A 13,272-nucleotide genomic window follows, 5' to 3' on the forward strand; every position below is an offset into this window, starting at 1 on the left:
TCATAGGCTTATCACAGCACTGTTCACAATAGCAAAGTCACAGAATCAGATATCTAAGTGTCCACCAACAAACGATTAAAGAAAATGTGATATAATATATATATACACACACACACACATATATATACACAATGGAATCCCACTCAGCCATAAAAAAGAATGAAATTGTGTCTTTTGCAGCAACATGGATGAAACTGGATGCCATTATCTTAAGTGAAATAACCCAGAAACAGAAAGTCAAGTACCACATGTTCTCACTTATAAGTGAGAGCTAAATAACATGTACACATGGACATGGAAAATGAAATAGTAGACATTGGAGACTCAGAAAAGTGGGAGGATAGGTCAGGGAGCAAGGGATGAGAAATTACCTAACAGGTACAATTTACACTATTTGCATGATGGTTACACTGAGAGCCCAGATTTCACCCCTACACAATATATCAGTGTAACAAAACTGCGTTTGTGCCCCCTAAATCTATAAAAATAAAAATAAAATCCCGCCCTTATCCTTGGGAATATCATAGAATTATAAAATTGTAGTGTAAGGTTGCATAAATAATTGACTCAAATCCCTTCAATTTACAGATAAGAAATCTAGCCAAAAGGAGAATGTGTAAGTTTGATAAATCCATTGATCCCTGAGGCTTCCTTCCCAAAATATTACATTGCATATAATTTTGGTCTGGGTCGTCAAACCTCCTTTGACTCTCCTGAGCAGCTGGGCAGTTTATGTAGTGTAGGGTTGAGTTGGCTAACAGATATGATTCAACTGTAGACTAGCTGAGCTTCAGCTGGCTTTGGTTTCTTACAAGTCCTATTGCACTTTGGTTATTTTTTAGGTGCTACTGGCATTGAAGACCGTCTGCAGGAGGGAGTCCCTGAATCTATAGAAGCTCTTCACAAAGCGGGCATCAAGATCTGGATGCTGACAGGGGACAAGCAGGAGACAGCTGTCAACATAGCTTATGCATGCAAACTACTAGAGCCAGATGACAAGCTTTTTATCCTCAATACCCAAAGTAAAGTGCGTATATTGAGATTAAATCTGTTCTTCTGTATTTTCAAAGGCATTTGAACATTTGAGATTTGATGTATGCAAGGATAAAAAAACAAAACAAAACAGCAACCATTAGCTTTTTTTGTTGTTTGTTTGTTTGTTTTGGTTTTTTTGAGACGGAATCTTGCTCTGTCACCCAGGCTGGAGTGCAGTGGTGTGATATCTTGGCTCACTGCAACCTCCACCTCCCAGATTGAAGCAATTCTGCTTCAGCCTCTCAAGTAGCTGGGATTACAGGCATCTGCCACCACGCCTGGCTAATTTTTGTATTTTTAGTAGAGACGGGGTTTCACCATGTTGGCCAGGCTGATCTTGAACTCTTGACCTCAAGTGATCCGCCAGCTTTGGCCTCCCAAAGTGCTGGGATTATGGGGTGAGCCACTGTGCCCTGGCCAGCAACCATTAGCTTCTTGATAATTTTTTCTATCCAGAAACCTACCTTGTGCTTGGAAGGGTGTCATAGTTCTTCTAAAGGCTTGACGGAAAATTATAATGATTCAGAGGAATCATTGCTGAATAAAGGCATTAGAAGAAAGTTTTTTTTTTTATTTGCTTTCCCCCCTCCACACTGGATTACCAGGGATCTGACAGGACTTAGCCCAGATTGAGAAAATATATCAAGTCCTGATACAGGAATCTACCTCCCTTTTAAGATAAGAAAAAGTGATAGTTTTTATTGAAATCAGGTGAATAAATTATTAAATATTTTATGGCAATTCTAAAAATAGACTCTTAGGGAACTCGTGCCCTCTTGTGGTAATTCCTAGGTAGTGCTCCCGAGAATATCATAAGTTTGAAGAACTGTTTAAGGGAAGAGGAAAATGTCATTTTTTAAAAAAGAAGGAAATTTAAGAGGCTTAGACTCAGCCCAGTTTTTTCTATTTTTGCCTCCTGCTAATCTCTAACACCAATGTTTAATCAGATAAATAAGGGTTTTATTTTTCTCAGAAGCCTTCCAGTATAGTGATCCCCTCCAAGATTTGTGCACATTGTTTATTTTTCTTGAAAAACTTCCTCCCATTCTTCTTCAGCAGTCAGACTTAACCAGTGATATCAATGCCATCACTGCAGTCTGCCTTCTTTGAAATCTTGTGGAGCTTTTCTTCAGGATCACTTCTTGAGCTTTGCCTGCTCAAGGCTGCCATGATTGGTTAACATGTGTGTGTTTGTTTGTTTGTTTGTTTGTTTGTTTGTTTTGAGGCAGCCCAGGCTGGAGGGCTATGGCGCGATCTCGGCTCACTGCAAGCTCCGCCTCCCGGGTTCACTCCATTCTCCTGTCTCAGCCTCCCGAGTAGCTGGGACTACAGGCTCCCGACACCACGCCCGGCTAATTTTTTGTGTATTTTTAGTAGAGACGGGGTTTCACCGTGTTAGCCAGGATGGTCTCGACCTCCTGACCTCGTGATCCGCCCGCCTCGGCCTCCCAAAGTGCTGGGATTACAGGCGTGAGCCACCGCGCCCGGCCTGGTTAGCATGTTTTTATGGTCAGACCTCAACCAGCACTCAGCTAAATGGTACATTTTGAGAAAAGGGAAAAATAGAGTGGGTTCCCCTTTACGGTGGCCCAGTGACCCATAACCACAACCACCAGCCAACTCCCAGTAGCTGCAGGGGGCAGAACACAAGAAAATGCTTAGTCATTTCAGTCACCAAAAGAATGTAGCCTAGGTGGCTGGTAAGACTAGGGATCAAATGCTTGGCCTGCCGCTGACCGAGTATGTGGCCTTAGGGAGTTACTTACCCTCCTGTGCCGCTTTTTCTTTACTCGTAATGGGAGAGTAATGACTGTTTAATGGGGTTTTTGTGAGCATTAAATGAAAAAATATAAATTGTTTAATGCGGTGCCTATGAGATGAGAGGGGTTCAGTAAGCATTAAAAAAGAAAAATAGAGATTGTTGTGAGCAGTAAAATCTTTAGGACTGTGAAATTCATTTATAATGCAATATATCCATATAAAAAAATTACACTTATACCCTTAAATTTATATAAATAAAAAAATTATTTATAAATACACAATTTATCTTATGTTTAAAGGCATTTAAAACTATCGATTCAAGAAGTATTTACTGAGTACCTATAATTTTTTTGCTATCGATAGCTATTCCACGTGTGTGAATTTTCCAAATAACTAAACAGAATACAACAAACATAATTTAGTTTTATCACTACTCAGGATAAAAAGCCAGGCACATAGTATGGGCTCAGTCACTAGTATTTAACTCTTTTCTTTCCACCTCACACTCCTAGTCCCTCAGGAATCACTAAGAGTTTAAAAGGACTTGAAGATCATGGAGCCCAGTGTGTCACTTAGTGAAGGAATTGCTCCTATAACATTCTAAGCAGGCAATGTGGCAGCCAGTGGAATGTCTGAAGTTACTTTTGTGTCATCTTTACAAATTTCCATCAACGTTGTTCTTCGATTTACAAATTAGATTATAAGTGTTGCCAGTTACAAACTTTACCTTTTACTCCCATAAAAGTTTTTTTCTTCATTTGTTTTAATATAGTCATATCCTGTTTGTAACTAGTTACTGCATTGGAATATACAAAGGCCTTTCAGGATTGGTCATTTAATTTTTTAAGTTTTATTTTTGTAATTTCATTTAAATTTTTCTCCTCAGATTGGTAACTTTCTATCTTCATAATTTATATTAGAATCTACAAAAAGGCTTTCCATACCTGATCTCATTTGACAATTACAACAAATAGACATGGAAGATAAATTATCTGTTTTATAACCTGAGACTCCAAATGCTTGTGATTTCTCTAAGTACAGCTGATTACTAAACTTTAAATTTTCTGATTCCTATTTCAGTATATTTTCTAATTATATATTACATATTACATATATACAGTTGATTCTCCTTATTTGTAGAGTTATAGTTTATGTAGTTGCCTCGAGCTCTGAATTAGCAAACACTGACCACTGCTTTTAGAGGAGATACAAAGTTAGCTTCCTCTGATTACAACATACTGTCAACAATCAATACATGACCTTGTTTCTTCTGAAATGTACCTTATTTAATATGCATATTAATGATTAATTAACGTTAAATGCATTGCCAACAGACTGTAACTTATACCCAAATAAAGCTTATCTAACATGAGTAAGTTCCCCCCATAGGACACATCACAGCCTTTTTTGCTTGGAAACACTGCAGCCCATGATTGGGAGTCATTTTAAACAGCAAAATCACTGACAAAAAGCAGAAAGATGCAAAAAATATGGCACCAAATAGCCCATGAAAAGAAGACTTTGCTACAGTTTGAGAACTGGCAAAAGAAGGCATCATGGTGTTCAGCTTCAGCTGGGAATGGGCATATCACATGACTTAAATGTCACTCTATGCATGTGACACTCAAATGTCACTCTATGACATGTAACCACAAAAACATCTCAAGTATTGTGAAATTACAGATAAATTTTATCAAGCAGGAGAATTCACAAATGTGGAATCCACAGATAATGAAGATTAGCTGTGTGTGTGTGTGTATGCATACTTCAGTCATTTTTATAATGAAAAAAATAGTTAATTTGTAAAACCTAAACATATACTCAAATAAATAGAAGAGTACAAAACCCTTTATAATCAAGTTATAATCATAAAACTACAATTTAAAATCATATTTTGGAGAATATCCACACAGACTGTATTCTGTATACTGTAAGCATATTGATGCCACAAAGACTATATTTATATTATTGTATGGTATTGCAGCTGTATTCTTTCAATTACAATACCTTAAACACAATCTGATGTTAATGTTTTCAATGATTGCGAGGCATGTTACTTTCTAAATGTGCCATTTTAATTTAACCCAACTCCAAAAGAGTTTTAAAAATAATTTTTACTATGATGTAATGAGCTGTATGAGCATATCTGATTCATCTTTGTATACTTTTCCTTAAGGGCTTTGGAGGTGTATGGGATCAAATTCATTCCTAAAATGGAGCCCTGTGAACACTCCACAAGAGTGTTTATAGTTTTTGTGCTGTTTCATGTGCACATATCCATATCTACTTCTTCCTTGCTTTTCTTATTTTGTTGTAGGTTGAGAAATGCTTGATAAAACAGCATTTAAAAACGGCTCTGAGTGAGAGCTCTTTCACGAATAAACTATTTCAGACTTAGTGTATAAACTAAACTTAAATTCACTGCTCTGGATTTGGAATTTGTTCTTAGTGGTCACTTGACACAATAATTTCTGGATAAGCTTATTGTTCATCTTCTTGAGTAGAATTCATTCAGTGAATGTTTACTGAGTACCTGATGTGGTCCTCTTTTAAGCCTCATAAAGGCTTCAAAAGTAAATTAAAAGTGATACCTGCCTTTAAAGAACTTCCTAACTAGTGTGGAGTGAGGATGTATGCAGACGAGACGTGATAAGTACCACAAAGAACATCCTGGCCAGAATGCAAGTGCCATGAGGGCAGGAATTTTCATGTTTATTGGTGTAGCTCCAGCTCTTAGAATGTTTTCTAATATATAGTTTCTCATTAAATACTTAGTGAGTGAATGAATACGTTGAATCAAAAAGAAGATAAAAGCAATAATTACTATTTCAAATGCCTGCCATGTGTCATGCCTTATGCTAGGAGTTTTGCATGTATTATTTGGCTTGATCCTCACAACAAGATTATGATGGAAATAATATTTGCATATTTTTAATGAGAAAGTTAAGGCTTAGAGAGGTTACATAGTTTGCCCAAGGTCAAGCAGCATTAGCATTGGCAGAATGAGACCAGAGGACTCTTGGGATTCACTGTTCAAGAAGGCAAATTGCACACATGAAGAAATTTCACAGCTATTTCTTTATAAGAAATACTGGTGAGATGTTCCCCCTCCTTTTAACACATCCCCACATACACACAGAACTCTCTGTGGAAGACTCGTAAAATCTTTGAAAATAATCAGTTATTCATTATTTGAGGTTTTCTTGATTCAGCAATTGCTAAAAATGACAATAAAAAAATGTAACTGGTTCTGGCACCGAGGGAGCCTGGAGGCTAACCACCTTTGCCTCTTGTTTCAAGGATGCCTGTGGGATGCTGATGAGCACAATTTTGAAAGAACTTCAGAAGAAAACTCAAGCCCTGCCAGAGCAAGTGTCATTAAGTGAAGATTTACTTCAGTCTCCTGTCCCCCAGGACTCAGGGTTACGAGCTGGACTCATTATCACTGGGAAGACCCTGGAGTTTGCCCTGCAAGAAAGTCTACAAAAGCAGTTCCTGGAACTGACATCTTGGTGTCAAGCTGTGGTCTGCTGCCGAGCCACACCGCTGCAGAAAAGTGAAGTGGTGAAATTGGTCCGCAGCCATCTCCAGGTGATGACCCTTGCTATTGGTGAGTGAGGATGAATCTGAGTCCTGCTCTTCTCCCTTTCACACCACACCAGACACCGATCCTTCTGTCTCTTTCTTCTCCCACTGTTCCTTCCATTTTCCTCCTCCCTTTTTCTCTACCACATTCACGCCTTCCCATCACCTATTTGAGCACCTTCCTCCATCACCTATTTGAGCACCTTCTGTGAACCAGGTAATAGGGATATGACATGGTAAACAATACAATAGTCCAGACTTCTCAGTTTAGTGTCAGACCCCCAAATCAACAAGCTTAAATCAAGTAATAAACTGAATCACAGAACTGAAAAATCCATGTGTTCTACCTTCAGGAAAGCTAAATTCAAGGACATGAGAATTCCTTTATTTATCCATTCCACAAATATTTATCAAGTGCCTTTTGTGTACCAGGCATTTTTCTAAGGAATGGAGATACAAGAGTATATAAAATTGACAAACTACCTTTTTACAAGGAACTTACATCTGGTAGGAAGGCATACAGTAAAACAAAGCATAAATCTGTAAGGTATCAGGTAGTGATAAGTACTATTGAAAAAATAAAGTGGAATGAGGAGATGTAGAGCACCGGAGATGGGCTGGGGCTGCTCTTTTAAATACGATTTTCAAAGAAGGTCTCACTGCTAAGGTTGACTGTGAGCAGAGATGTGAAGGAAATCATAAAGGGGCCGTGGGAGACATGGAGAAGAACATTTCTGGAAGAGAAGACAGTGAAAATGAAAGCCATGAGGGGAACCGTGTTTGGTGTGTCGGAGGACAAAGCTGATTAAGCAAAGGGAGGTGTTTTCTGCAGGTTATTAAAGGTCAGAGAAGCAGCAGAGGGCCAGATCACATAGGGTCTTAGAGGACAGTATAAAATTAGGGAGCCATTGAAGGATTTTGAGCTGAAGTGGGACATGATTTGCCTTAAAATTTAAAATGATCATGTTGGCTGTTCTGTCAGAGTAATTGTTGGACTGCAAAGACATACGAAATCAGTTGGAATAATTCAGCAAAAGATGATGGCAGCTTGGGGACTGCTGGGAGCAAAGGAATGGTTGGGACGTGGTCAGATAATGGGCATGGTCTGAAAAATGGGCATGGTCTGAAAAAAGACTCAGAGACATTTGCTGGCATATTGGATATGTTATATGAGAGAAAGAATTGTCATAGGGAATGCCAAAGGTATGTCTAAGAACAGAAAGAACAGAGCTGCCATTTACTGAGATAGAGGCAGGGGAAATTGGGAATTGGGTCTTACTCATGTGAAGTTTGAAAAGGCCATTAAATATCTAAGCAGTGATGTCAGGTAGGAAGTGAGAATAAGAGTCTGGAATTTAGGAATAAGAAATTGGCTAGAGATATAAATTTGAGAATCAGAAGTCTAGTGGATATCAGGCCGGGTACAGTGGCTCACGCCTGTAATCCCAGCACTTTGGGAGGCTGAGGTGGGTGGATCACTTGAGGTCAGGAGTTCGAGATCAGCCTGGCCAACATGGTGAAACTCCACCTCTACTACAAACACGAAACTTGGCCAGGCATGGTGGTGGGATCCTGTAATCCCAGCTGCTAGGGAAGCTGAGGCAAATAGTCACTTGCACCTGGGAAGCGGAGGTTGCAGTGAGCTGAGATTATGCCACTGCATTACAGCCTAGGAGACAGAGCAAGATTCTGTCTCAAAAAAAATAAATAAATAAATAAATAAAAGAAAAGAAAAAAAGAGTCTAGTGGATATCAAAGCCTTGACACCAAAGAGTGAGTATAACCGAAGAGAATTGTTGTATGAGATTAAGATCTCAGAGACTCCAGTGTTAAGCTGAGGACTTGGCATATCAGCTCTCTCTTTCTATGTCTGTTTTCCCTCTGGACTGCTTCCAGTCTCAGGTAAATTTTCCCCTCAGGGTGGTGATGTAGCCACTAAAACTCCTGGGTTTCCATCCTATCCTATTAACAACTTGGGTGAAAAGATAGCATCACTTTTCAGATTGCTGCAGTAAAGTTTCAGGATTAAGGTGGAATTTTGTTCAATTATCTTGTTGAATAAACAGATAAATAAATGAATTATTCAAGCTTATGGATCCAGATGTTTCCAAAGCGAAAACTCCCAGATTTATAATTATAGATAACATAATTATATTATAATTTATTACATTATAATTATATTTATCATATGTTATATATAATACTTATAATTTATATCATGCATTATATAATATATAACAATTATATTATAACTTATAATAATATTAATTAATTGGAGTCGTATGTCCATTTCTGAACCAATTACTGAGGCCAGGGAATAGAAGATGCTGATTGTACAGATCTGGGTCACTTGCTTACCTATAAATATGGAGGTTTGGGTTCACCCTAACGAACCACATAAACTAAGAATTTCCAAGGAAAACCAGTATACCGTTACTGAAAAACAGGTGAATTGTTGGTGATCAATTGTTCATTACCAGCAGGAATGTGGTACCTCCTCCTAAGAAGCTTCCTGTGTTGGGGGAGACCAGTAAGTCTGTATGCAACCATGATACTCTGTGATAGGTGTGCTAGAGATACATAGGGTGGTGCTGAAGCCTTATGAAAGGGCATCTGATCTTTAAAAAAAGTATGAGAAGGATTTCCCAGAGGAAATGACATCTAAGCTGAGAGCAAGAAAAATTGAAATCCAGAAAAGTGAGCTGGGGGTGATCGGGACAGTGTTGTTATCATGTGCGTGGCTACAGGGAGAAGGGTGTATCTGGAGAGTTGAAAGTAGCATGAGTGACATGAAAAACAAGATCAGTCTGGGTAGGTGCCATAGCGTGAAGGAGTTTAAAGCGGTGTTGAGTTTAGAACTCTTCCTGATGGCAGTGGGATGCCACTTCATTTCTGTTTCACTTACTTCCAGGAAACTTGGAGAACGGGATGAACTTTGAAGGATTTATTTGTTCACTTGAGCTGCCCCTATTGATGTGCAACATTTACACCCTTTCTTTACTCCTCATATGTTTCTCTCCTTTTTTTCTGCCTCATGAAGGTGATGGTGCCAATGATGTTAGCATGATACAAGTGGCAGACATTGGGATAGGGGTCTCAGGTCAAGAAGGCATGCAGGTGAGTGGATATTGTGCACCCAAGTTCTGTAGTCTTGACCTGCCCATCCAAAGGCAGCATTCTCCATGGTAAATTCTCTGTGGCAGAGTGAGGCTGTGTGTGGCTAGCTGAGGAGTGGGAGACAGGAAGTTTACCTATCTATTCATTGATTTTTTTTACTAGGTGAGTATTATGGCATTTTCCTGGGTAATTTTAGCTGTATTATTCACTTGTTAAAAATAGAGCTTATCTAAAATCACAGGAATATATATTTTAGTCCTGCAATGGCTGCGTAAATTCTGACTCTGAAGAAGCTACTAAGGATTTGAATGAAGGACCTAAAGATCTTGAGGCAGGAGACGGAGAGAAGAAAAGGGAAAGAAGAGGATATGAGAGGAGAAGGAAGGAAGTGGGAGTGTCCTATTTGTGCGCACGTGTGTGTGTGTGTATGTGTGTTGGATGGTATTTTAGGCACAAAATTCAGATAAAAGCTCATAATCCAAAAAACTGATTTTCATTCATGTATGGAACAAATGCGGTCAGAAGAAGGTAGAATATGAGGCCTAGGGTTTCCCAAGAATTGTGCTGTGTCTGTTCTAACATGTTTGATCACTCAGGATGGCATTCTCTCCCCATTGCATCTGCAGGCTGTGATGGCCAGTGACTTTGCCGTTTCTCAGTTCAAACATCTCAGCAAGCTCCTTCTTGTCCATGGACACTGGTGTTATACACGGCTTTCCAACATGATTCTCTATTTTTTCTATAAGAATGTGGTATGTAACCCCAGAGAATTTGTCCCTTTTCCCTTCGTACCTTTCAAGACTGTTGCATCAGGGATGAAGACGAAGTGTCCTATGCTAAGCTTACTTTCCTTATTGATGTATTGGGAACAGCCAGGACTGATCTTGCTGTCTTTCCAGAACTAAGCTGGGAATGTGCTATGTTTCAGCTGCTGACAGCAAATTGCCAGCCTTGTCCATCTGCTAACATTTTCTACTCCCTGTGCATTTAAATTAAGTCCTGTCTGTTTCATTTAAAATCCAGTTTTTGACCTTCCATAAAAAAGGCTGTGACAAGAAGAATTATGAAATGTTTAATGCTATCTGTCAGTACAGAAAGAAAAGGTTTGCATCCGTTTTGCTGGAAATACCAAAAAATATCAGCTCTTCCAAATTAATGCCCCATGTGTTATAATAAAGACACAGATACAGATGAAAACCTAGTGTGTCTTAGCGTGTAGCTGGCTGTTGCTCACAGATGCAAGAATTCTCTAGCCAACCTATAAAATGTATTTGTGCTCAGTAGTTATTTAATGATAAAGGAACTATATTTTGATTCTATAATTCCTAAAAGGGCAGAATTTGATTAGAAATCCAGGCCTCTAATCTTCAGCCTGCTATTTCAATTTCAGTTTCCTTTTTTTATAAAATCATAGGTAATCAGACATAAGTATCTTCTAAGTGGGGTAATTATGTAAATATCGTGAATTTTAGGCCAAATTCACTCTTAGTTTTTAAAGTCCATATGTAGTATGTTAGTAGTAGACATGGGTTGATGTCACTCTATTAAAATACCATTTTTAGGGAAAAAAAGTCATTTTTAGGACATCCCAAATGTGTAATTTAGAACTCTGTGTGCGTGTGTGTGTATGTCCATCAGTAGGAACTTTTTTTTTTTTTTCCTGCAGCACAATACACTTTTCAGGAATCTCTCAAGACTTTACTAATTAGAATTAGTGCAGTTAGTCAAAGTTTAGTAAAACTCAGATACTTTAGGAAAATATTTGAAATGTATAAAATCTCTGCCTGAGTATGTGCTTCTAGGGAAAAACTGCAGCTTGTCATTTACAATTCCAGAACTTAGTGGTCAATGGCTTTTAAAGAGGAGCCCCTCTCCCAAGTTTTTATTTTAAACCTTTGCATTTGTTCACCTTCTCCCCTATTGTGGCAATATCCATTCACCTCCTCACCTCCTTTTAACTCCGGATTGAATCCAACAGTGAAGAAATACTAGTATTAGGAGGATATGGTATACACTCTCGAAGAGAGGGAGTGATCATTAGTAAAGAGAATCAGGACCTTGGTGGTCTTCCTGCTCCATAATCCTTTTTTTTTTTTTTGACTTTTTAAAAAATTATACTTTAAGTTCTAGGGTACATGTGCACAACGTGCAGGTCTGATACATAGGTGTACATGTGCCATGTTGGTGTGCTGCACCCATCAACTCGTCATTTACATTAGGTATTTCTCCTAATGCTATCCCTCCCCCAGGCCCCTACCCCCAAGCAGGCCCCAGTATGTGATGTTCCCCGCCCTGTCTCCAAGTGATCTCGTTGTTCAATTCCCACCTATGAGTGAGAACATGCAATGTTTGGTTTTCTGTCCTTGTGATAGTTTGCTGAGAATGATGGTTTCCAGGTTCATCCATGTACCTGCAAAGGAAATGAACTCATCCTTTTTTATGGCTGCATAGTATTCCATGGTGTATATGTGCCACATTTTCTTAATCCAGTCTATTATTGATGGACATTTCGGTTGGTTCCAAGTCTTTGCTATTGTGAATAGTGCCGCAATAAACATACGTGTGTATGTGTCTTTATAGTAGCATGATTTATAATCCTTTGGCGATATACCCAGTAATTGGATTGCTGGGTCAAATGGTATTTCTAGTTCTAGATCCTTGAGGGATTGCCACACTGTCTTCCACAATGGTTGAACTAATTTACACTCCCACCAACAGTGTAAAAGCATTCCTATTTCTCCATGTGCTCTCCAGCATCTGTTGTTTCCTGACTTTTTAATGATTGCCATTCTAACTGGCATGAGATGGTATTTCATTGTTGTTTTGATTTGCATTTCTCTGATGACCAGTGATGATGAACATTTTTTGATGTGTCTGTTGGTTGCATAGATGTCTTCTTTTGAGAAGTGTCTATCCTTATCCTTTTCCCACTTTTTGATGGGGTTGTTTGTTTTCTTTTAAATTTGTTTGAGTTCATTGTAGATTCTGGATATTAGCCTTTTGTCAGATGGGTTGATTGCAAAAATTTTCTCCCATTCTGTAGGTTGCCTGTTCACTCTGATGATAGAAGCTCTCTAGTTTAATTAGATCTATTTGTCTATTTTGGCTTTTGTTGCCATTGCTTTTGGTATTTTAGTCATGAAGTCCTTGCCCGTGCCTATGTCCTGAATGGTATTGCCTAGGTTTTCTTCTAGAGTTTTTATGATTTTAGGTCTAACATTTAAGTTTTTTTTTTTTTTATTATACTTTAAGTTTTAGGGTACATGTGCACAATGTGCAGGTTAGTTACATATGTATACATGTGCCATGCTGGTGCGCTGCACCCACTAACTCGTCATCTAGCATTAGGTATATCTCCCAATGCTATCCCTCCCCCCTCCTCCCACCCCACCACAGTCCCCAGAGTGCGATATTCCCCTTCCTGTGTCCATGTGATCTCATTGTTCAGTTCCCACCTATGAGTGAGAATATGCGGTGTTTGGTTTTTTGTTCTTGCGATAGTTTACTGAGAATGATGATTTCCAATTTCATCCATGTCCCTACAAAGGACATGAACTCATCATTTTTTATGGCTGCATAGTATTCCATGGTGTATATGTGCCACATTTTCTTAATCCGGTCTATTATCGTTGGACATTTGGGTTGGTTCCAAGTCTTTGCTATTGTGAATAATGCCGCAATAAACATACGTGTGCATGTGTCTTTATAGCAGCATGATTTATAATCCTTTGGGTATATACCCAGTAATGGGATGGCTGGGTCAAATGGTATTTC

At 38.7% G+C, this 13,272-nt stretch overlaps 1 protein-coding gene across 3 annotated transcripts in view; it reads left to right on the plus strand.

The window, feature by feature from the left end:
- The window catches only part of ATP10D (ATPase phospholipid transporting 10D (putative)), a 123,817-nt gene that overhangs the window by 83,481 nt on the left and 27,064 nt on the right, over window positions 1-13,272 (plus strand). For 2 of the 3 annotated variants that reach the window (XM_063705257.1, XM_063705258.1), the window contains 4 exons: window positions 843-1,027; window positions 6,097-6,406; window positions 9,422-9,498; window positions 10,125-10,250. In XM_063705257.1, coding sequence (XP_063561327.1) covers window positions 843-1,027; window positions 6,097-6,406; window positions 9,422-9,498; window positions 10,125-10,250 — 698 coding nt within the window. The remainder of the gene's footprint in view (window positions 1-842; window positions 1,028-6,096; window positions 6,407-9,421; window positions 9,499-10,124; window positions 10,251-13,272) is intronic. The other variant, XM_063705259.1, reaches the window with a different exon arrangement.

The sequence above is a fragment of the Gorilla gorilla genome, chromosome 3, assembly GCF_029281585.2.
Source record: "Gorilla gorilla gorilla isolate KB3781 chromosome 3, NHGRI_mGorGor1-v2.1_pri, whole genome shotgun sequence".
Taxonomy (NCBI): Eukaryota; Metazoa; Chordata; class Mammalia; order Primates; family Hominidae; genus Gorilla; species Gorilla gorilla.